Below are 25,408 nucleotides of genomic sequence, written 5' to 3'. Positions count from 1 at the left end.
GAGAAAGGCGTGAGTGTTTGAGCTTTGGGGTGCACGCTCTAATGAAACAGGCTGTGCACACCTACCCTGTTTCCCCGAAAATAAGACCTAGTGTGATTGTCGGTGATGGCTGCAATATAAGCCCTACACCCCAAATAAGCCCTAGTTAAAGTCCTTGTAGGTCTTATTTTCAGGGTAGGGCTTATTTTGGGGGGAACAGGGTAAGGCTTATTTGGGGGGGTAGGGCTTATATTGCAGCCATCACCGACAATCACGCTAGGTCTTACTTTCGGGAAACCAAGGTATGTTTGTAATGATTAGATTGTGAATATAATGCTTTTGGAATAAAATGAGCAAGAACAAATACTGAGAGTTACACGAGGCATACAGAACAAGAGTAGTGGTCTTTCACAGTCGGTGTCTATATCGGAATAATAGAAATCGAATAATAAAACGCATCAATTGCGGTTATGTGGTGACATCTGGTTGGCCCTTATCCGAATATGACAAAGGAAAAAGATTTTTTAAAATGTAAAGTCTATACACAGGTTAGGGGTGTTCCCGGGGAGGCTCTCAGATTGAGTGTAAAGATATATTCTGTATATATTGGGCAGAACTGGTTGGGTGAGGTTCACAGAAGATTTGACTCCTGCAGGTGACGTTCAGTAACAGCGAGGACAGCGGCAAAGACAGAGGTGAGTGATGATCTGGCAATGTTAGAACCAGTTACTGAGGACAGTGATATCCTTATTCTTCATTCCGCTCTTCTAAATTTTTCTATCCCTTTTTACTGCAATTTTTTAAAATTGTATGTGTATTTGAGACAACTGTGCCGATGTGGATCATTGTCCCCAGGCATAAAGCGTTGTCCCCTGGGATGAAGTATTGCTTCTTCGCATAGACTGTTGACCACCGGAATAGAGTAATGTCCCCTAGGATGGAATATTGCCTCTTGGGATTGATGATCAATAGGCATGTACAATTCGTTCCGTTCCGAATTAGTTTTTGAACAAATTTCGACAAATTTGTTAATTTGGAAATCTCCGAATTAACGAAAACCCGTTTAACAAATTTTTCCAACTATTCGTAAATTCGAATATTTGAAAATTTGTAAATTCATACATTTGCACATTCGTAAATTTGTACATTCGTAAATTCATACATTCGTAAATTAGTAAATTCATAATTAGTGCATTTGTAAATTTGTAACTTCGTAAATTCATAAATCTGAAATAATTAACTAATAATAACTTAACTATTACTAACTATTAAAATATAGGTATTGTAATTTCCTTTAAAATTTGGCTGTTAGTGATCATAACAAATACAAATTTATCCATTTGGATACGTCATTCGTATCCAAATGGATAAATTTGTATTTGTTATGATCACTAACAGCCAAATTTTAAAGGAAATTACAATACCTATATTTTAATAGTTTGTTACTATTTCAGATTTTTGAATTTTCAGGTTTTCTGATTTTCGAATTTCCAAATTTCCGAATTTTGTAATTTACAAATGTACGAATTTACAAATATACAAATTTTCTAATTTACGAATGTACGAATGTGCGAATGTACAAATTTACGAATGTACGAATTTACGAATTGTGATCATAACGAATGACCCAAAAAACAAAAAATAAATAAATAAACGAATGAAATGAAAACAAACACATTTTTTGGCAGTGCACATGTCTAATGATCAACCATTTAGAAAAAGCATTGTTCCCTGGGGTTAAATATTATCTCCTGGGGTAGAGAATTCTCCACAGGTATTGAATTATCTTCAAAGCTCTCGGTGATGAATTATTGCCCCCTAGGATAGAGCGTTGTCCTCTGAGATGGAGCATTGTTCCCTGGGATGGAATATTGTCCCCTGGGATGAGGCATTGTCGCCAAACTCGAAATGTTGTCTCCTGAGATGAAGCATTGTTCCTGGGGACACCATATTGCCCTTTAGGGTGGAGCATTACTCAATGAGATTGAACATTACCCCTAAAGAAGTGGGATTACTACCCTAAGAATAGGTTATCTGAGATGGGTTATTGTCCCCTAGGATAGATTTTAGTCTCAAGGGGTGGAATATTGTCCTCTGGAATGGATAATTATTATCTGGAATAGAATATTGTGCCTTGGGATGCAGAATTATCCCCTGGAATGGGTTATTGCCCTTTGGCATATAGCATAGCTTCCTGGGATGGAATATTGTCCCCACGGATGAGGTATTGTTCCCAAGCTTGAAATGTTGTTCTCTGAGTTGGAATATTGCTTTCTGGGATAAATTATTAAATACTGAGATGGAGCATTGTCCCCTGTAATAGAATATTGTCCTTTGGGATGGAGCATTATCCCATGGGATAAAATATTGTCCCTGTGATGAGGTATTGTTCCCAAGCATGAAATGTTTTCTCCTGAGTCCATATTGCCTCCTGGGTGGATTATTAACACCTAAGATGGAGCAGTATCCCCTGGGGTGGAATATTGCCCTCTTGGGCAGTGCACTACTTAAAGAGATTGAGCATTACCCCCAACGTTTGATTACTGCCCTGTAAATCGGTTCTCTGAAATTTATAAATGTCCTCTATGACAGAGCATTGTCCCAGAAGGTGGAATATTGTCCTTTAGGATGGAGTATTGTCCTTTGGGAAGGCGCTTTACACCCAGGGATGGAATATTGCCCTCTGGTATGGAGCATTGTTCTCTGGGATGGAAAATTGCCCTCTGAAATGGAGCCTTGTTTCCTGGGATCGAATATTGGTCTCTGAAATTGAGCATTGCCTCCCGGGATGGAATATTGCCCCCTGAAATGGAGCTTTGTCCCCTACTATGGAATTTTTTCCTCTGGGGTAGAGCACTACACAATGAGATTGAGCATTACCCCCAAAGTTTGATAACAGTCCTGGAAAAAGAATTTCTGAAATGTATAATTGCCCTCTGTGGCAGAGTATTGCCCCATAAGTTGGGATATTGTCCTCTAGGCTAGGGAATTGTCCTCTAAGGCTCTGTTTCCACTAGTGCGACTTTTCATGCGACTTGGGACTGAAAAGTCGCATGACAAATTGTTTCCCATGATTTCCAATGAGTACCGTTCATATCTGTGCGACTTCAAGTCGCAGCGACTTCAAAGTAGTCCCTGCACTACTTTGGTCCCACTTTGATGCGACTTGAGGTCCATAGATACAGGCATTGCTTCAAATCGCGGTAAAAAGTCGCGGTAAAAAATCGCGGCAAAATCGCGCGACTTTGGGGACGCACTAGTGGAAACATAGCCTAAGAGCATTGTCCTTTGAGAGGGAGCTTTACCCCAGGAATGGAAAATTTCCATCTGAGGTAGAGCATTGTTTCCTGGGATGGAATATTATCCTTTTGAAAATGAGCATTGTCTTCCTGGGTGGAACATTGTCCTCTGAAATGGAGCATTGTCTCCTGGGTGGAATATTGTCCGCTGAAATGGAGCATTGTCTCCTGGGTGGAATATTGTCAGCTGAAATGGAGCATTGTCTCCTGGGTGGAATATTGTCCGCTGAAATGGAGCATTGTTCCCTAGGATGGAATATTGCCCTCTGGAATGGAACATTGTCCCTTGAAATGGAATATTGCCCTCTAGGATATAGCATTGCTCCCTGGGATGAGGTATTGTTCCCCAAGCTTAAAATGTTGTCCTCTGAGATGAAATATTGCTCTCTGAAATGAAGCATTGTTCCCTGGGACAGAATATTGTCCCTTTTGATGAGGTATTGTTACCAATCATAAAATGTTTTCTCCTGAGATGGAATATTGCCTTCTGGGATGCATTATTACCACTGAGATGGAGCAGTGTCCCCCTGGGGTGGAATATTGCCCTCTGGGTAGAGCAGTACTCAATGAGATTGAGCATTACCCCCAAAGTTTGATCACTGCCCTGGAAATAGGTTCTCTGAAATGTATATTTGCCCTCTATGAGTATTCTGCCATAGGGTGGAATGTTGCCATCTGTAGTAGAACATTGTTCCCTGGGATGGAATATTGTTTGATTCTGATTTTGTTTTACAAATTTTTACATTTGCTCTGTATTGCAACATCCATATCAAACCTCTTGGGGTTGATGATCGGCCTCTTAGAAAGAGCATTGTTCCCTGGGGTTGAATATTATCTCCTGGGGAAGAGCGCTGTCCACAGGTATTGAATATTGCCCTTTATGGAGGAGCATTACCCCATAAGATTGAGTATTACCCCCAAACATGGATTACTGCACTGGGAATAAGCTCCCTGCGATTAATTATTGCCCCCTAGGATAGAGTGTTGTTCTCTGAGATGGAGCATTGTTCCCTGGGATAGAATATTGTCCTTGTGGATTGAGCATTATTTCCTAAGATGGAATATTGTCCTCAGGGATGAGGCATTGTTGCTAAACCTGAAATGTTGTCTCCCAAAATGGAATGCTTAGGAAGGCCCTTTCCTCCAGACTGACATCCACCCATCAAGACATTTAGATATTTGCATAACTCCTCCCAAGAGCCAGCCCACTCCTTACATTAAGGCTGAGAGCTCTGGTGAAGAGATGTTTTTAGGAAGCTATGTTAAACACCCAGACAGCCCCTCCCATTGTAACATTGTTTATAACTGTTATTTACACAGGAGATACAAAGTAACATTGTTTATAAACATTGATCAGACGGGAGATAGAGAGATACAAAGTAACATTGTTTATAAATATTGATCAGACAGGAAATAGAGAGATACAAAGTAACATTGTTTATAAATATTGATCAGACAGGAAATAGAGAGATACAAAGTAACATTGTTTATAAATATTGATCAGACAGGAAATAGAGAGATACAAAGTAACATTGTTTATAAACATTGATCAGACAGGAGATAGAGAGATGCAAAGTAACATTGTTTATAAATATTGATCAGAGAGGAAATAGAGAGATACAAAGTAACATTGTTTATAAATATTGATCAGACAGGAAATAGAGAGATACAAAGTAACATTGTTTATAAACATTGATCAGACAGGAGATAGAGAGATACAAAGTAACATTGTTTATAAATATGGTTGCACCGATACTGATACTAGTATTGGTATGGGTGTCGATACCGATCATTTGCACAAGTACTTGTACTTGTGCAAATGCTCCAATGCTTGACCTGATACCTGGACAGTCAGGGGTGATCGGTACAGCCTTGGGGGAGTTATAAGCACTGATCCCCCTGTATAGATTTAAATAAAGCAGCTGACAGCCGCTTCTCCTCCTCTCCCTCCCGTGGCTATCAGCTGCTTTATTTAAATCTATACAGGGGGATCGGTGCTCGTAACTCCCCCCACCGCTGCACCGATCGCCCCTGACTGTCCCCATGTCCTCCTCCAGTCCCCCTCCGTATCTTCCTCCATGCTCCTAAGGTCCCCCTCCATGTCTTCCTCCGGTCCCCCTCTGCCCCAGATCTGTCAGGATGGAGAACGGAGGAAGGAGCCAGTAAATCTGTAATTTATTGGCTCCTTCCTTTTCTAAATGAACAGAGTCAGTGATTACATTTATAACGGAAACATCATAACCTGTGTTTCCTCTGCTTCAGTTTATGAATGGGGAGGAGCCACTGTCTCCTCTCCATTCATCTTCAGTGCAGCTGAGGCTGCAGAGAAAAGGACTGGGGAATCTCTGTCCTCAATCCCTTTCCCTGTCTCAAAGGGATGATGTCAAGGGTCATTTAAACCCTTGATATCTCACCAAAGCCCCTCAAAACAGGGTTGGTTAAAAAAAGGAAAATTTGTAATAAATACATATTTAAAAGTTAAATTGGAAAAATAATTAAAAAATAAATAAATAATAATAATAATAAAAAAAAAACACTGACACCATCCACTCTCCCCCCCCCCCCCCAAAAAAAAAATAAAGTAAATAAAGCATTGTAAAAAATATATAAATTGTAATAAAAAAAAACCCAAAAAAAACAAAACACACATTGTAAAAAATAAAATTGTAGAAAAAATAAAATAAAAATGAAAAACAACCGCGCTTCATCAGTGCTGCATATTAGTGCCACCCTCAAATGACATTAAAAAAATTATTGGTAATCAGTATCAGCAAGTACTTAAAGTGGAGTTCCACCCAAATGTGGAACTTCCACTCATCGGATTCCTCCCCCCCTCCGGTGTTACAGCTGGCACCTTTCAGGGGGGAGGGGGGTGCAGATACCTGTATATTACAAGTATCTGTACCCACTTCCGGCATAGATAGCCGCAGAATCTGCGGTTGTTTACGCAACTTCCTGTTCCCCCCCGCTGTCTGCTGGGAAACACACGGGTCCCAGAGACAGCAGGGACCAGCCGTATTGCGCTGCGCGACTCACGCATGCGCAGTAGGGAACCAGGAAGTGAAGCCGCACGGCTTCACTTCCTGATTCCCTTACCGAAGATGGAGGTGGCAGCACCCGAGGACTGAGAGACGGTTTGGCCTCGGGTGCCGACACCGCGGTCGCCCTGGACAGGTAAGTGTCCATGTTTTAAAAGTCAGCAGCTGCAGTATTTGTAGCTGCTGACTTTTAAAAAAAAAATTTCGGCGGAGCTCCGCTTTAAAAAAAAAAGTATCAATACTTGCACTCAGTCTTAAAAAGGTATTGGTGCAACCCTATTTATAAACATCGATCAGACAGGAGATAGAGCGATACAAAGTAACATTGTTTAAAAATATTGATCAGACAGGAAATAGAGAGATACAAAGTAACATTGTTACCTTTGTATTTACTATGTTTCATTTATCTTCAGATCAAACAAAAAGTAGATATGATGCACTGCACCTAGATCTTTCCTCAGTCTTCTATGTCATGGTAACTTTCCTTGTTGGAATGACTTTGGCAGTTCTACAACAAAGCCTTGTGGTCCTCCACAAGAGAGAGGCCACCAAAAATGACAAAATCCACCCAAAACCAGCAGTGCCGAACCTCCGTCTGAAGAGTCCAAGATTCTTTATTGTTGATAACAATATAACAAATTGAAACTGACACTTTTTGAGGACCAAAAAAATTACCCTTCATAAGATTTTTATTTCACATAAAAGTCTTCTGCAGACGGAAGGGTTGATGTCAATTGAAGCAATCCGACAAGTAAATAAAAAAAGTTTCTTTCTTTGCTATTTTTTTTTTAATAAATTGTGTTCCCTTTTAACCTCTAATTGATTTACCCTTCCAAGCCCTAATCAACCCCTTCTTTCCCCTCTCCCTATTATTTTCCTGTTTTTTTTTCTATTTTTCAACATTAGTAATCAAACTTTTTTCATGTTTACTTTTTTTGTATTGTCTCATTAAGAAAAAGGGCTAAAATGAAAAAAAAACAAAAAACAAACTTTATTTAATTTTTTGACATACTTAATTAGAACCATGAATTTACTGTCATTTTTAAATAGCAAAATTATTGATTATAATTTCTACAGTACTTTTTTTTGCTTACACTAACAATAATAAAACCACAAAATATATATTTTTTAGTTTTTTAAGTTTTTTTTTTTTTTTTTTTTTTTTTTTTTTTTAGTTTTTGATCTAAAGATTGCATTAAAAAAAAAAAAAAAGTTGTGAGACAATCCCAGAGATGTTTTTTTAGTCGTATAGAAAATACTCTTTAATCTTTGACAATGAAAAAATAATTTCTGAATAAACAGTCCCATAGCAGAAAAGTAAACAGTGCTCAGGTCAATGGGGGGTATACAGGTAGGCGAGAAGAACTGGTTATACTGGATGTCTGTGTGTCTGTGGAGCTGACGAGAAGTGACGCAGGAAGGAAAATATAGTCACCGATTGTTCACGATGAGTTCCCTTTTTTTTTTTTTTTTTTTACTGCAATCTCTCCTATGATCATTTTATAGATTAGAAAGAGAAGAGGAAGTGAGCCAGAGAAGAAGAAGATACCAAAGACAACTGTGAGCCTGACATTAGTGCCACCTACTTTATTGCCATGGATTGCCAGGAGAGGAGAGTTATGGAGGAAGGAGCAGAGTCATCCAGCAGTGCAGAGTATTTCAGGAGAGGAGGGTTATAGAGGAAGGAGCAGAGTCCTCCAGCAGTGCAGAGTATTTCAGGACAGGAGAGTTATAGAGGAAGGAGCAGAGTCCTCCAGCAGTGCAGAGTATTTCAGGAGAGGAGAGTTATAGAGGAAGGAGCAGAGTCCTCCAGCAGATCAGAGTATTTCAGGAGAGGAGAGTTCTAGAGGAAGGAGCAGAGTCCTCCAGCAGAGCAGAGTATTTCAGGACAGGAGAGTTATAAAGGAAGGAGCAGAGTCCTCCAGTCGTGCAGAGTATTTCAGGAGAGGAGAGTTCTAGAGGAAGGAGCAGAGTCCTCCAGCAGAGCAGAGTATTTCAGGAGAGGAGAGTTATAGAGGAAGGAGCAGAGTCCTCCAGCAGTGCAGAGTATTTCAGGACAGGAGAGTTATAAAGGAAGGAGCAGAGTCCTCCAGTCGTGCAGAGTATTTCAGGAGAGGAGAGTTCTAGAGGAAGGAGCAGAGTCCTCCAGCAGAGCAGAGTATTTCAGGAGAGGAGAGTTATAGAGGAAGGAGCAGAGTCCTCCAGCAGAGCAGAGTATTTCAGGAGAGGAGAGATATAGAGGAAGGAGCAGAGTCCTCCAGCAGTGCAGAGTATTTCAGGAGAGGAGGGTTATAGAGGAAGAAGCAGAGTCCTCCAGCAGTACAGAGTATTTCAGGACAGGAGAGTTATAGAGGAAGGAGCAGAGTCCTCCAGCAGTGCAGAGTATTTCAGGAGAGGAGGGTTATAGAGGAAGAAGCAGAGTCCTCCAGCAGTACAGAGTATTTCAGGAGAGGAGAGTTATAGAGGAAGGAGCGGAGTCCTCCAGCAGTGCAGAGTATTTCAGGAGAGGAGAGTTATAGAGGAAGGAGCGGGGTCCTCCAGCAGTGCAGAGTATTTCAGGAGAGGAGAGTTATAGAGGGAGGAGCAGAGTCCTCCAGCAGTGCAGAGTATTTCAGGAGAGGAGAGTTATAGAGGAAGGAGCAGAGTCCTCCATCAGTGCAGAGTATTTCAGGAGAGGAGAGTTATAGAGGAAGGAGCAGAGTCCTCCAGCAGTGCAGAGTATTTCAGGAGAGGAGGGTTATAGAGGAAGGAGCAGAGTCCTCCAGCAGAGTATTTCAGGAGAGGAGAGTTATAGAGGAAGGAGCAGAGTCCTCCAGCAGAGTATTTCAGGAGAGGAGAGTTATAGAGGAAGGAGCAGAGTCCTCCAGCAGAGCAGAGTATTTCAGGACAGGAGAGTTATAGAGGAAGGAGCAGAGTCCTCCATCAGTGCAGAGTATTTCAGGAGAGGAGAGTTATAAAGGAAGGAGCAGAGTCCTCCAGCAGTGCAGAGTATTTCAGGAGAGGAGAGTTATAGAGGAAGGAGCAGAGTCCTCTAGCAGTGCAGAGTATTTCAGGAGAGGAGAGTCATAGAGAAAGGAGCAGAGTCCTCCAGCAGTGCAGAGTATTTCAGGAGAGGAGAGTCATAGAGAAAGGAGCAGAGTCCTCCAGCAGTGCAGAGTATTTCAGGAGAGGAGAGTCATAGAGAAAGGAGCAGAGTCCTCCAGCAGTGCAGAGTATTTCAAGATATTTCAGGATTTAGATAGATAGATAGATAGATAGATAGATAGATAGATAGATAGATAGATAGATTTATAATAATTGTAAATATATAGATATAGATATATCTATATCTATATATCTATAGTTTTATATATATATATATATATATATATATATATATATATATATATATATATATACCATACCATACAGCGGTTTAACAGGACAGGTTCCACTCAGAACAGGCTCGCCATGGTCCACCAAAGAAGTTGAGTGCACATGCTCAGCGTCATATCCAGAGGTTGTCTTTGGGAAATAGAGATATGAGTGCTGCCAGCATTGCTGCAGAGGCAGGGCCGATCCTGGGTGGGTGTATGGGGTGCACCGCGTCCCAGCGCTGTAATCTGCCTGCAGAAGAGGGGCGCCGAAGCTGACAGCTTTGGTTGCTCACTTCACTTGCTAGAATAGCCAGCCACTGTGCCCATTTAAAGCAGCCACTGTGCCCATCAAATGCTGCCACTGTGCCCATCAAACACTGCCACTGTTCCCATTAAAAGCTGCCACAGTGCCCAAACGCTGTCACTGTGCCCATCAAATGCTGCCACTGTGCCCATCAAACGCAGCTACTGTGCCCATCAAACGTAGCTACTGTACCCATAAAACTCAGCCACTGTGCCCCACCTGAAAGCAGCCACTGTGCTCATTAAAAGCAGCCACTGTGCCCATTAAAAGCAGCCACTGTGCCCATTAAAAGCAGCCACTGTGCCCATCATATGCAGCCACTGTGCCCATCAAATGCAGCCACTGTGCCATCAAATGCAGCTACTGTGCCCAACAAATGCAGCTACTGTGCCCATTAAAAGTAGCCACTGTGCCCATCAAACCTAGCCACTGTGCTTATCAAATGCAGCCACTGTGCCCTGCTGAAAAGCAGCCACTGTGACCATTAAAAGCAGCCACTGTGCCATCAAATGCAGCTACTGTGCCCATCAAACGCAGCCACTGTGCTCATTAAAAGCAGCCACTGTGCCCATCAAACACTGCCACTGTGCCCATCAAACGCTGCCACTGTGCCCATTAAAACCTGCCACAGTGCCCATCAAATGCTGCCACTGTGCCCATCAAACGCAGCCACTGTGCCCAACAAACCTAGCCACTGTGCCCATCAAACGCAGCCACTGTGCTCTGCCTAAAAGCAGCCACTGTGTCCATTAAAAGCAGTCACTGTGACCAATAAAAGCAGCCACTGTGCCCATCAAATGCAGCCACTGTGCCATCAAATGCAGCTACATTGCCCATCAAACGCAGCCACTGTGCCCTATCAAAAGCAGCCACTGTGCCCATCAAACGCTGCCACTGTGCCCATCAAACGCAGCCACTGTGCCATTAAATGCAGCCACTGTGCCCATCAAATGCTGCCACTTTCCAAACAAAACCTACCACTGTGACCATCAAACACAGCCACTGTGCCCATTTCAATAAAGGGGAGGAGTTAGTAAGATGACCACGCCCATGTGGGGTGCCAGAAATATTTCTGCACCCAGGCACCTGTGACCCTAGGATCGGCCCTGTGCAGAGGTTGAAGGGGTGGGGGGTCAGCCTGTCAGTGCTCAGACCATACGCCGCACACTGCATCAAATTGGTCTGCATGGCTGTCATCCCAGAAGGAAGCCTCTTCTAAAGATGATGTACAAGAAAGCCCGCAAACACTTTTGCTGAAGACAAGCAGACTAAGGACATGGATTACTGGAACCATGTCCTGTGGTCTGATGAGACCAAGATAAACTTATTTGGTTCAGATGGTGTCAAGCGTGTGTGGCGGCAACCAGGTGAGGAGTACAAAGACAAGTGTGTCTTGCCTACAGTCAAGCATGGTGATGGCAGTGTCATGGTCTGGGGCTACATGAGTGCTGCCGGCACTGGGGGAGCTACAGTTCATTGGGAGAGAGCGGAATGGGGGCTTGGGAGAGAGCAGAAGGCAGGGCTCTGGAGGGTGTGGAAGGCAGCGCTCGGGAGAGTGAGGAAGGCAGCTCTCGGAAGAGAGCAGAAGGCAGCTCTCAGAAGAGCATAGAAGGCAGCACTAGGGAGAGAGCTTAAGGCAGCGCTCGGGAGGGCACAGTAGGCAGCTCTCAGGAGGGCGCGGAAGGCAGGGCTTGGGAGTGTGTGGAAGGCAGGGCTCGGAAGTATGCAGAAGGCAGCACTCAGGAGGGTGTGGAAGGCAGGGCTTGGGAAGGTGCGGAAGGCAGCGCTCAGGAGAGGGCGGAAGACAGCGCTCGGGAGAGTGCGGAAGGCAGCACTTGGGAGAGTGAAGAAGACAGGGCTCGGGAGAGAGCGAAAGGCAGCACTTGGGAGAGAGCAGAAGGCAGCACTCGGGAGAGTGAGGGAGGCATCGCTCGGGAAAGTGGGGAAGGCAGTGCTTGGGAGAGTGAGGAAGGCAGTGCTCGGGAGAGAGCGGAAGGCAGCGCTCGGGAGAGAGCGGAAGGCAGGGCTAGGGAGAGAGCGGAAGGCAGCGCTCGGGAGAGAGCGGAAGGCAGCACTTGGGAGAATGAGGAAGGCAGTGCTCGGGAAACTGGGGAAGGCAGCGCTTGGGAGAGTGAGAAAGGCAGGGCTCGGGAGAGATCGGAAGGTAGCGCTCGGGAGAGAGTGGAAGGCAGCACTTGGAAGAGTGAGGAAGGCAGGGCTCAGGAGAGAGTGAAAGGCAGCGCTCGGGAGAGAGCGGAAGGCAGCACTCAGGAGAGTGAGGAAGCCAGGGCTCGGGAGAGAGCGGAAAGCAGCGCTTGGGAGATTGGGGAAGGCAGCGCTCAGGAGAGTGAGGAAGGCAGAGCTCGGGAGAGAGCGGAAGGCAGAGCTCGGGAGAGTGAGAAAGGCAGCATCGGAAGAGAGCGGAAGGCAACGCTCGGGAGAGAGCAGAAGGCAGCACTCAGGAGAGTGAGGAAGGCAGGGCTCGGGAGAGAGCGGAAGGCAGCGCTCGGGAGAGTGAGGAAGGCAGCGCTTGGGAGAGTGAGGAAGGCAGCGTTTGGGAGAGTGAGGAAGGCAGCATCGGAAGAGAGCACAAGGCAGCTCTCAGAAGAGCATAGTAGGCAGCAATATGGAGGGCGCATAAGGCAGTGCTCGGGAGGGTGCGGAAGGCAGGGCTCGGGAGTGTGCAGAACGCAGGGCTCAGAAGTGTGCTGAAGGCAGCATCGGGAGAGTGAGGAAGGCAGGGCTCAGGAGAGTGAGGAAGGCAGGGCTTGGGAGAGAGCGAAAGGCAGCGTTTGGGAGAGAGCGGAAGGCAGTGCTCAGGAGAGTGAGGAAGGCAGGGCTCAGGAGAGAGCGGAAGACAGCGCTCGGGAGAGAGCGGAAGGCAGCACTTGGGAGAGTGAGGAAGACAGGGCCCGGGAGAGAGCAGAAGGCAGCACTCGGGAGAGTGAGGGAGGCAGCGCTCAGGAAAGTGGGGAAGGCAGTGCTTGGGAGAGTGAGGAAGACAGGGCTCGGGAGAGAGCGGAAGGCAGGGCTCGGGAGAGAGCGGAAGGCAGCGCTCGGGAGAGAGCGGAAGACAGCACTTGGGAGAATGAGGAAGGCAGTGCTCGGGAAACTGAGGAAGGCAGCACTCAGGAGAGTGAGGAAAGCAGGGCTCGGGAGAGAGCGGAAGGCAGCGCTCGGGAGAGAGCGGAAGGCAGCACTTGGAAGAGTGAGAAAGGCAGGGCTCAGGAGAGAGTGAAAGGCAGCGCTCGGGAGAGAGCGGAAGGCAGCACTCAGGAGAGTGAGGAAGCCAGGGCTCGGGAGAGAGCGGAAAGCAGCGCTCGGGAGAGAGCAGAAGGCAGTGCTCAGGAGAGTGAGGAAGGCAGGGCTCGGGAGAGAGCGGAAGCTGCGCTCAGGAGAGTGAGGAAGGCAGCGCTTGGGAGAGTGAGGAAGGCAGCGTTTGGGAGAGTGAGGACGGCAGCATCGGAAGAGAGCGGAAGGCAGCTCTCAGAAGAGCGTAGTAGGCAGCAATATGAAGGGTGCATAAGGCAGTGCTCGGGAGGGCGCGGAAGGCAGGGCTCGGGAGTGTGCAGAACGCAGGGCTCAGAAGTGTGCTGAAGGCAGCATCGGGAGAGAGAGGAAGGCAGGGCTCAGGAGAGTGAGGAAGGCAGGGCTTGGGAGAGAGCGAAAGGCAGCGTTTGGGAGAGAGCGGAAGGCAACACTCGGGAGAGTGAGGAAGGCAGCTCTCGAAAGAGCGTAGAAGGCAGCGCTTGGGAGGGCGCATAAGGCATCGCTTGGGAGGACGCGGAAGGCAGGGCTCAGGAGTGTGCGGAAGGCAGCATCGGGAGACTGAGGAAGGCAGCGCTCGGGAGGGTGTGAAAGGCAGGGCTCCGGACAGTGGGGAAGGCAGCACTCGGGAGAGTGAGGAACGCAGGGCTCGGGAGAGAGTGGAAGGCAGGGCTCGGGAGAGAGAGGAAGGCAGCGCTCGGGAGAGAGAGGAAGGCAGCGCTCGGGAGAGAGAGGAAGGCAGCGCTCGGGAGAGTGGGGAAGGCAGGGCTCAGGAGAGAGTGGAAGGCAGGGCTCGGGAGAGAGTGCAAAGCAGCACTCGGGAGAGTGTGGAAGGCAGGGCTGGGGAGAGAGTGGAAGGTAGCGCTCGGGAGAGAGAGGAAGGCAGCACTCGGAAGAGTGAGGAAGGCAGGGCTCGGGAGAGAGAGGAAGGTAGCGCTCGGGAGAGAGAGGAAGGCAGCCCTCGGGAGAGAGTGGAAGGTAGCGCTCGGGAGAGAGAGGAAGGCAGCACTCGGGAGAGTGGGGAAGGCAGGGCTAGGGAGAGAGAGGAAGGCAGCACTCTGGAGAGTGGGGAAGGCAGGGCTCGGGAGAGAGAGGAAGGCAGCGCTCGGGAGAGAGTGGAAGGCAGCGTTCGGGAGAGTGGGGAAGGCAGGGCTCGGGAGAGAGTGGAAGGTAGGGCTCAGGAAAGAGAGGAAGGCAGCGCTCGGGAGAGTGGGGAAGGCAGGGCTCGGGAGAGTGGGGAAGGCAGGGCTCGGAAGAGAGTGGAAGGCAGGGCTCGGGAGAGAGTGGAAGGCAGCGCTCGGGAGAGAGTGGAAGGCAGCGCTCGGGAGAGAGAGGAAGGCAGCACTCAGGAGAGAGAGGAAGGCAGCACTCGGGAGAGAGAGGAAGGCAGCACTCAGGAGAGTGGGGAAGGCAGGGCTCGGGAGAGAGTGGAAGGCAGCACTCGGGAGAGTGGGGAAGGTAGGGCTCGGGAGAGAGTGGAAGGCAGGACTCGGGAGAGTGGGGAAGGCAGGGCTCGGGAGAGAGTGAAAGGCAGGGCTCGGGAGAGAGAGGTAGGCAGCACTCGGGAGAGTGGGGAAGGCAGGGCTTGGGAGAGAGAGGAAGGCAGCGCTCAGGAGAGAGTGGAAGGCAGGGCTCGGGAGAGAGAGGAAGGCAGGGCTCAGGAGAGAGTGGAAGGCAGTGCTCGGGAGAGAGTGGAAGGCAGCACTTGGGAGAGTGGGGAAGGCAGGGCTTGGGAGAGAGTGGAAGGCAGCGCTCGGAAGAGAGAGGAAGGCAGCACTCGGGAGGGTGTGAAAGGCAGGGTCTCGGGAGAGAGCAAAAGGCAGCGCTCGGGAGAGTGGGGAAGGCAGCACTCGGGAGAGAGTGGAAGGCAGCGCTCAGGAGAGAGAGGAAGGCAGCGCTCGGGAGAGTGGGGAAGGCAGCACTCGGGAGAGAGTGGAAGGCGGCGCTCAGGAGAGAGAGGAAGGCAGCGCTCGGGAGAGTGGGGAAGGCAGGGCTCGGGAGAGAGTAGAAGGCAGCGCTCGGGAGAGAGAGGAAGGCAGCGCTCGGGAGAGAGAGGAAGGCAGCGCTCGGGAGAGAGTGGAAGGCAGCGCTCGGGAGAGCGTGGAAGGCAGCGCTCGGGAGAGTGGGGAAGGCAGCACTTGGGAGAGAGTGGAAGGCAGCGCTCGGGAGAGAGAGGAAGGCAGCGCTCGGGAGAGAGTGGAAGGCGGCGCTCAGGAGAGAGAGGAAGGCAGCGCTCGGGAGAGTGGGGAAGGCAGCACTCGGGAGAGAGTGGAAGGCGGCGCTCGGGAGAGAGAGGAAGGCAGCGCTCGGGAGAGTGGGGAAGGCAGGGCTCGGGAGAGTGGGGAAGGCAGGGCTCGGGAGAGAGTGGAAGGCAGCGCTTGGGAGAGAGTGGAAGGCAGCACTCGGGACAGAGTGGAAGTCAGCGCTCGGGAGAGTGGGGAAGGCAGGGCTCAGGAGAGAGAGGAAGGCAGCGCTCGGGAGAAAGTGGATTTTTTTAGTAGTTTGTCGCCATTCCATGAGCGAGCATGCGCATTTTTTAAACGTGACATGTTTGGTATTTATTTACTCGACGTAACATCATCTTTTATAATATACAAAAACAATTGGGTATTATATTGTGTTTGTGTGCATTAAAATGCATTCAATTTTATTTTTTCCAAAAACATTGTATTAACAAACAACTGCTGTGCAAATACTGTATGACCTTAAATTTGCAATGACTGCCATTTTATTCTCTAGGGCTTCTGTTAAAAAAAAAATGCTTGGGGGTTCTAAGTAATTTTTTAGCAAAAAAAAAAAAAAATACAGATCTTTACCGGGAACATTGTACTCTATACATTTCCCATATATTTATTTCATCTATAGGAGGACCTGTCATCAGATATATCCCACATATAGAAGAACAGCATGATGGGTAATGTGTCAGTGTAAACCTTGCTCACCTTGTCACTAGGGTAGGAGAGAATGAGGAAATGCTCCTTCCTCCTTCTACAAAGTTACAATGTACAGTCTGATCACTGGGGGAGGAGAGACTGAGGAAATGCTCCTTCCTCCTTCTACAAAGTTACAAGGTACAGTCTGATCACTGGGGGAGGAGAGACTGAGGAAATGCTCCCTCCTCCTTCTACAAAGTTACAATGTACAGTCTGATCACTGGGGGAGACTGAGGAAATGCTTCCTGCAGCCTGCAGCAGACTGATGACATCATATCAGCCTAGGCAAAGTCACTGGAGCTCAGGGACAGCTTTTTAATGAGAAAAGGTGGAGCTTTTCTGAACAATGACCCTATTACTGTATATGGGGCCACCAAGTTGTCATTGGCTGTCCCTTGCAGGGAATGATAGCATATGGGGGTCGCCAAGTTGTCATTGGTTGTCCTTTGTGGGGGCGTGGAAACATATGGGGTCACTAAGTTTTTTTTATTGGTTGTCCCTTGCAGACAATGTATCCCATCACAGTACAGCAACCTTCGACGGTCTCCCACACAACAATGGTAACACAAGCCCCACCAAACTACTGGAGTTCCGGACTATGCGACTGCTGCGAAGACATGGGCACATGTAAGTGTCACCCTCCCCTTAGAAATCACACACCATTTGTGGGGTTCATACAGCTTTTCAAAAACAGGGATATGCAAATCATTCCCTAATTCCCGATTTGACAATTGTCTTTGGTTCCGCAGGGGAGGGACTTATCATAAAAACAAGTTCTTTATACTTCCCTGTTAAAAACTGAACTAGGCATGACTGGCAATAAGAAGCATTCCTGGGGAGCACCAGGCAAGTAGGTGAGCTCAGGATAACTTTTCACACAACATCCTGGAACCACATAGCAGATGTCTGCCATCGGTATTGACCACTCTGCCTAGGGCCAGTGAAGTTTTGAGAATAACAGCCATCCCATAATTCTTTGTGGCCAAGTAAGCACTGGATTGCAGAGCATGCTAGGAGCACTGTAGATGGGTAAGGCTGCACCAGTCCTGGGCAGAGCAGGTGGTGCAAATATTCCCCTAATTCTCAATTCTACAATTGTCTCTGGTTCCGCAGGGGCGGGACTTAGCATACAAAAGGCTCTTTAAAAGGAAGTATGATGGCTCCTATTTGATCAATTCTAGAACGTCTTACAGATACATATTTATCACAATGTGTGGCCTCAATAACCAGTTTGCAAACATGCTAGGCTTTCCTATAAGAAAGTCCAGCACTGACTGCCTGCTTACAGGCAGCCTGTGTACAACTGACTAAAATCTCATTCTCTTAGATAGTATTTTCCATGATATAATGTAGTATCTTCTGTCTCTTCTCAGGTTGTTTTGCCTTCTGGCTCTTCCCCTGCTTCCAGTGCGCAACGGTCAGTGAGCACGGCGAGTGTCTGTGCCTCCCCCTGCTGGACACAGGATGCGCAGGCTGGTCTCCAGCTTGTCCCCCTATATCTCTGGCAATGCGGGCATCTGTCCGGGAGCGGCACAAAATTCCTGTAAGTACCTGGCTGCAGCCGAAGTATGACTAGGATGATGAAAGACCTGAGAGACCCTGGGATGAAACGATTACTACGCATAGCCAAAATTTGGCTAAGAGTGGGAGGGGCTTAAAGGGTAGTCATTAAACAGAATCTGTACCTAGTTGCTATATACACTGCACACATATAACAGTCCTTGTACCCACAGAATATTCCTAATTACTGCACCGCAACTGACAGCCTCAAAGACACAGATAAACCTCAGGACAAAGAATATTGTATTAAAAAAATTAAACGTTTCCGTTGCATGTGATTTCATGCAGACAAAAAGGACTGACTAACTGAGCCAACCTTCAAGAGGAACTTCAATAAAATTAGAAGTTGGATTGTGGTGTAAAGGGAAACTTAGATGTAAGGGGGTATTTGGTCACCAGAGCCCCCTCTCCCCCCTTACACAACAGTCCCCAGAGTTCCCCCTTACATACGATTTCTCAGAGTTCTCCTTTACATCGGACTCCACAGAGTTCCCTTTTACATCAGACTCCACAGAGTTCTCCTTTACATCAGACTCCACAGTGTTCTCCCTTACATTAGACTTCACAGAGTTCTCCCTTACATCAGACCCCACAGAGTTCCCCTTTACATCAGACTCCACAGAGTTCTTCCTTACATCATACTCCACAGAGTTCTCCTTTACATCAGACACCACAGAGTTCCCCTTTACATCAGACTCCACAGAGTTCCCCTTTACATCAGACTTTGCAGAGTTCAACTTTACATCAGACTCCACAGAGTTCCCTTTTACATCAGACTCCACAGAGTTCTAGCTTACATCAGACTCCACAGTGCTCTCCCTTACATTAGACTCCACAGAGTTCTCCCTTACATCAGACCCCACAGAGTTCCCCTTTACATCAGACTCCACAGAGTTCTCCCTTACATCAGACTCCACAGAGTTCTCCTTTACATCAGACTCCACAGAGTTCCCCTTTACATCAGACTCCACAGAGTTCCCCTTTACATCAGACTCCACAGAGTTCCCCTTTACACCAGACTTCGCAGAGTTCAACTTTACATCAGACTCCACAGAGTTCCCTTTTTACATCAGACTCTACAGAGCTCCCTTTTACATCAGACTCTACAGTGTTCTCCTTTACATTAGACTCCACAGAGCTCCCCTTTACATCAGACTCCACAGAGCTCCCCTTTACATCAGATTCCACAGAGTTCTCCCTTACATCAGACTCCACAGAGTTCCCTTTTGCATCAGACTCCACAAACTTCCCCTTTACATCAGACTCTACAGAGTTCCCCTTTACATCAGACTCTACAGAGTTCCCTTTTACATCAGACTCCACAGAGTTCCCCTTTACATCAGACTCCACAGAGTTCCCCTTTACATCAGACTCCACAGAGCTCCCCTTTACATCAGACTTTGCAGAATTCCCCTTTACATAAGACTCCACAGAGTTCCCCTTTACATCAGACTCCACAGAGTTCCCTTTTACATCAGACTCCACAGAGTTCCCCTTTACATCAGACTCCACAGAGCTCCGCTTTACCTCAGACTCCACAGAGCTCCCCTTTACATTAGACTTCGCAGAGTTCCCTTTTACATCAGACTCCCCAGAGTTCCCCTTTACATCAGATTCCACAGAGTTCTCCCTTTACATCACAGTCCACAAAGTTCTTCCTTACATCAGACTCCAAAGAGTTCCCCTTTACATCAGACTCCACAGAGTTCTCCCTTACATCAGACTCCACAGAGTTCCCTTTTACATCAGACTCCATAGAGCTTCCCTTTACATCAGACTCCACTGAGTTCCCCTTTATAGCAGAGTCTGCAGGGTTGCCCCTTAGAGTGCAATGGGGAACTCTGCAGACCCTGATGTAAAGGGGAACTCTGCAGACCATTGTGTAAAGGGGGCCCTTTACATTCGAGTTCCCCTTTACATCAAAGTCTGCAGGGTTGCCCCTTACAGTGTAAGAGGGAGTGAAGGAATAGTGCCAAAATGAAAAAAAAAACAACATACCAGACCCTTAGCTGGGCATGCAGCCTGTCAGGTCAGGTAAGAGGGGGCGAGAGAGCGCCCCCCCCCAACCATACCAGGTCCATGCCCTCAACATCAGGGGGTGGGTGCTTAAGACAAAGCTTGTCCATGTTGAACAAGGGTCTCTTCCCGACAACCCTGGGCTGTGATTGTCAGGGTCTGTGGACAGGGGGGCTTATTGGACTCTGGAAGCCCCCTTTAACAAGATCCTGCCCCCATGTGAATGGGTACCCGTACCTACTGACCAAAAAAGTGTAAAAAAAAAAACTGGAGACACGTTTTTTAATAAATCCTTTATTAGAAAATAAAAAAATAGTGTAGTAGTACAATGTACCCTTTACCATGGGGGGGGGGGGTTGTGGGTGGGATCTGGGGGCATGCCCAGATAAAAGTCTAGTATGGATTTTGGGGGGGGGGGGGGACCACACGCCATTTTTTTTATTATTTTGGCGTGGGGTTCCCCTTAAAATCCACACCAAAAAATGACTCTTTTTTTCTTTATAAATGTAATTTTTGCTGCAGTAGGTTCTATACACAGTACAGATGTGCCACTTTACAAGTAGACTAAGGGGACCCCCCAGGCTCTGTATTTAAAGGAATTTTTCATTTTTATTGTTGTACTTTAATCATCATTAAAATCACTGCTCCTGAAAACTATAACTATAGTTTTTTTTTAAAAATTAGCATTTATACATGTCCCCTGGAGCAGTACCCGGACCCCCATACCCATTTTATGGCCAATAACATGCAAATAATCCTTCAAAATGAGCAATTTTGTTTTTTCCTGGCTCACATAGGCTTCAATGGGGTTTGCTGTTCTGGTTAGAACATTTCTCCTGTTCGGGAGTTCTGCTGCGAACATAACAGGGGGCCGCTTGGCCCATGTCTAAACCTCAGACATGAAATATGAACAAAGCATATACCTCTGTAGTGTGTGCTTGTCTCAATCCGGAGCACTAAGTGTCATTCCTGTCTGCTGCCTCCTTCCTCTGCTATCTGCATGAGTCACTTCTGACAATGTTTCCTGACACCAAGAGAAAAAATGGAGACAGGGGAAGGACCTCCAGCACACAGCCTGTGATTGACAGCCTCAGCTTTGTTCCTGTGTGAAGGGGGGGGGTGTCTTCCCTCCAATCAGCTCTCAGAGTTCTCCTCACTTTGTTTTGCTGGGTGTAGCTTCAGCTCTCTGTCCCTTTTTTCTGAACTCTCAGACAAGCTTTATAATTCAGCATTTGTAATGGATGTAGAGCAGAGAGGGTGGATGGAAGGGTTTACAACCACTTTATAACAGCTGTGTATGGCCCAGGAGGCTCCGGGCACACAGCTGGAAATAATTCTTCATGAAATATGTGTGCCCGGGGCTTAGAAGGCGTAATACTCTGTTCATGTCAATGTCATCCTAAAGCCAGATTTTATCTAATGGTAAACTATATGGTATGCTCCGCAAGAGACTCCGCCTCTTCTAAATACACTCCCTTCTGGGAGAGGAGGAAAAGACTCATTTATTATCACTGGTACATGTATATTGTATTGTCCTTCAATGGAAGAAGGCCTGGAAACCTAATAACTCTTCTCTCCCACATCTCTTTCCCCTCTTCTCTCTCCTCTGCCTCCTTTCTTCTCCCCCTTCCCCCTCTACTCTCTCTCTCTTTTACCCTTTTATCTTCCTCTCCTCTACTCATTATATCTCATCCACCCTCTTCTCTGTACTATTCTCTTCTCCCCTCCTTCTCTCTCCTCTCTTCCCTCTCTCTTTTTTCTCTTCTCTCCCCTCTACCTCTTCTCTCCTCCCCCTCTCCTGCTCTCTCCTCTCTCCCCTCACTCTCCTTTTCCCCTCTTCTCTCACTCTCCCCTCACTCTCCTTCGCCCCTCTCTCCTTTTTCTCCCCTACCCCTCACTCTCTTCTCCTCCTTACCTCTCTTCTTCTCTCTCTTCTCTCCTCCCTCTATCTCCTGTATACCCCCCTTCCTCTCCTCCTGCTCTCTCCTCTCTCCCCTCACTTTCCTTTCTATCCCCCCTCTCTCTCTTCTCTTCTCTCCCCCTCACCCTCCTCTCTCCCCTCACTCTCCTTTCTCTATCCTCTCCCCTCACTCCCCCCCTCCTTCCTTTACACTCTCTCTCATTTCTCCTCTCTCTCTCCTCTCTCCCCCACCTTCTCCTCCTGCTCTCTCCTCTCTCCCCTCACTTTCTTTTTTATCCCCTCCTCTCCTACTGCTCTCTCCTCTCTCCACTTACTCTCCTCTTCTCCATTTCTCCCCTTTCTCTCTCCTCTCTCCCCTCACTCTCCTTTCTTTCCTCTCTCATCTACCCTTCACTCTCTTCTCTCTCCCCTGTTTCCCCACTATCCTTTACTCTCCTCTCCTCCCATCACTCCCCTCACTTTCCTTTCTCCCTTCTCTCTCCTCTACCCCTTACTCTCCCCTCCTTCCTTCTTCCCACCCCACTCTCTCACCTCACTCTACCTTTTCCCTTCTCTCTCCTCTTTTTGTCTTCTCGACCCCTCACTCTCCTTTCCTCACTCGCTCTCCTCTTAACCCTCACTTTCCTTTCTCTGATCTCTCTCCTCTACCCCTCACCCCGCTCTCTCGCCTCCCTCTCCTCACTCTCCTTTTTCCCCTCTTTCTCCTCTCTCTCTTTTCTACCCCTAACTCTTTTTTCCTCACTCTCTCTCTCTCTCTCTCTGTCACTCTCTCCTTTCCCCTGTGTTCTTTCTCACCCCCCTCCTTTCCCCCTGTGCTCTCTCTCCCCCTATCCTTTCCCCCTGTACTCTCTCTCACCCCCTTCTCCTTTACCCCTGTGCTCTCTCTCACCCCCTCTTCTATCCCCCTGTGTTCTCTCTCACCCCCTCTCCTTTCCCCCTGTGCTCTCTCTCACCCCCTCCCCTTTCCCCCTGTGTTCTTTCTCACACCCCCTCCTTTCCCCCTGTGCTCTCTCTCACCCCCTCTCCTTTACCCCTGTGCTCTTTCTCCCCTCCCTCTCCTTTCCCCCTGTGCTCTCTCTCACCCCATCTCCTTTGCCCCTGTGTTCTTTCTCACCCCCCTCCTTTCCCCCTGTGCTCTCTCTCACCCCCCTCCTTTCCCCCTGTGTTCTTTCTCACTCCCTCTCCTTTGCCCCTGTGTTCTTTCTCACCCCCCTCTTTTCCCCCTGTGTTCTTTCTCACCCCCCCTCCTTTCCCCCTGTGCTCTCTCTCACCCCCCCTCCTTTCCCCCTGTGCTCTCTCTCACCCCCTCTCCTTTACCCCTGTGCTCTTTCTCACCCCCTCTCCCTTCCCCCTGTGCTCTCTCTCACCCCCTCTCCTTTGCCCCTGTGTTCTTTCTCACCCCCCTCCTTTCCCCCTGTGCTCTCTCTCACCCCCCCTCCTTTCCCCCTGTGCTCTCTCGCACCACCCTCCTTTCCCCCTGTGTTCTTTCTCACCCCCTCTCATTTGCCCCGTGTTCTTTCTCACCCCCCTCCTTTCCCCCTGTGCTCTCTCTCACCCCCCTCCTTTCCCCCTGTGTTCTTTCTCACTCCCTCTCCTTTGCCCCTGTGTTCTTTCTCACCCCCTCTTTTCCCCCTGTGTTCTTTCTCACCCCCCCTCCTTTCCCCCTGTGCTCTCTCTCACCCCCCCTCCTTTCCCCCTGTGCTCTCTCTCACCCCTCTCCTTTACCCCTGTGCTCTTTCTCACCCCCCTCTCCTTTCCCCCTGTGCTCTCTCTCACCCCCTCTCCTTTGCCCCTGTGTTCTTTCTCATCCCCCTCCTTTCCCCCTGTGCTCTCTCTCACCCCCCCTCCTTTCCCCCTGTGCTCTCTCTCACCCCCCTCCTTTCCCCCTGTGTTCTTTCTCACCCCCTCTCCTTTGCCCCTGTGTTCTTTCTCACCCCCTCTCCTTTGCCCCTGTGTTCTTTCTCACCCCCTCCTTTCCCCCTGTTTTCTTTCTCACCCCCTCCTTTCCCCCTGTGCTCTCTCTCACCCCCCCTCCTTTCCCCCTGTGCTCTCTCTCACCCTTTCTCCTTTCCCCCCTGTGCTCTTTCTCACCCCCCCTCCTTTCCCCCTGTGCTCTCTCTCACCCCCCTCCTTTCCCCCTGTGCTCTCTCTTACCCTTTCTCCTTTCCCCTTGTGCTCTTTCTCACCCCCTCTCCTTTCCCCCTGTGCTCTCTCTCACCCCTCTCCTTTCCCCTGTGTTCTTTCTCACCCCCCCTCCTTTCCCCCTGTGCTCTCTCTCACCCCCTCTCCTTTCCCCCTGTGCTCTCTCTCACCCCCTCTTCTTTCCCCCTGTGCTCTCTCTCACCCCTCTCCTTTCCCCCTGTGTTCTTTCTCACCCCCCCTCCTTTCCCCCTGTGCTCTCTCTCACCCCCTCTTCTTTCCCCCTGTGCTCTCTCTCACCCCTCTCCTTTCCCCCTGTGTTCTTTCTCACCCCCCCTCCTTTCCCCCTGTGCTCTCTCTCACCCCCTCTTCTTTCCCCCTGTGCTCTCTCTCACCCCTCTCCTTTCCCCTGTGTTCTTTCTCACCCCCCCTCCTTTCCCCCTGTGCTCTCTCTCTCACCCCCTCTCCTTTCCCCCTGTGTTCTCTCTCTCTCCCCCCAGGGATCGATCTGCGATGACTGCTGTATGTTGTATTGGTGTTTTTGCTGTTCCTGGTGCCAGATGGCTCGAGAGATCAAGAAATACAAGCGACCGACTTCCATCGTGACAGCTCAGACCACCACAGTGACGATGCCAGGGCAGACCATCATGTACCCCGTCCCCTCATACCAACCCCAACCAACAAACATTATAAATGTGAACAATGTGAACACAGGGCACTAGTGAGGGACAAAGCTGACCTTCTCAGAGAAGGTCCACCACCCAACGAGAAGACACTGAGACAGACACGGGGGGATAGGGGGTTGTCACTGTTTGATGTAACACATGATCAATATGATTAAAAATCATTTTAGACAAATCTTTAAATCACATTTAAGTACTTGTTTTCAATTTTTTTCTGGTTGAAATAAAAATGACCTATGTGTAAGCGGGAACAGCCTACAATTAAAGTATCTTTTCTTCTCGAAATGTATTATTATATTTTCATTTATACTAAAGATAAGAGGAAGGTTGGTGTGAGAGGTTATTAAAAACCAGCAAATGGAATAATTTCACATTCCATATATCTCCAACATCAGTGAAACGTTCGAGTGAATGTTCAATCTGTGTAAACTGGACGTTGGAGAACCGTTGTGCAAAATGCACGGTCTTGTGCTTCAATGAACAATACAGCGAATGTCTTCGTCAGTCCACTTGTGTTTTCTTTCATACATCACCAAATCATGCAATTGCAGCCACTGTGTCCATCAAATGCAACCAGACACTGTGCCCATCATATGCAGCCAACTGTGCCCATCATATTCAACTAACTTTGCCCAGCAAATGCAGCCAACTGTGCCCATCATATGCAGCCACTGTGCCCATCATATGCAGCCACTGTGCCAATCATATGCAGCTAACTGTGCCCATCATATGCAGCCATTGTGCCCATTATATGCAACCAACTGTGCCCATCATATGCAGCTAACTGTGCCTAGAAAAAGCAACTAACTGTGCCCATCATATGCAGCCAACTGTGCCCATCATATGCAGCCACTGTGCCTAGAAAATGCAACTAACTATTCCCATCATATGCAGCCAACTGTGCCCATCATAT

General features: G+C 48.2%; 1 protein-coding gene across 1 annotated transcript; it reads left to right on the top strand.

Annotated features, from left to right (window-relative positions):
• The first annotated feature begins 544 nt into the window (after window positions 1-544).
• On the top strand, window positions 545-24,780 carry LOC141133733 (cornifelin homolog A-like). Its single transcript, XM_073623259.1, has 4 exons — window positions 545-674; window positions 16,683-16,803; window positions 17,550-17,719; window positions 24,313-24,780. The coding sequence occupies exons 2-4, from the start codon at window positions 16,686-16,688 to the stop codon at window positions 24,532-24,534; spliced, it is 510 nt and encodes a 169-aa protein (XP_073479360.1). The 5' UTR covers window positions 545-674; window positions 16,683-16,685; the 3' UTR covers window positions 24,535-24,780.
• Window positions 24,781-25,408: the final 628 nt, after the last annotated feature.

The sequence above is a fragment of the Aquarana catesbeiana genome, linkage group LG03 (assembly GCF_042186555.1).
Source record: "Aquarana catesbeiana isolate 2022-GZ linkage group LG03, ASM4218655v1, whole genome shotgun sequence".
Lineage (NCBI taxonomy): Eukaryota > Metazoa > Chordata > Amphibia > Anura > Ranidae > Aquarana > Aquarana catesbeiana.
Note: the sequence above shows the minus strand (reverse complement) of the source record. Positions and strands in the feature narration are given on the sequence as shown.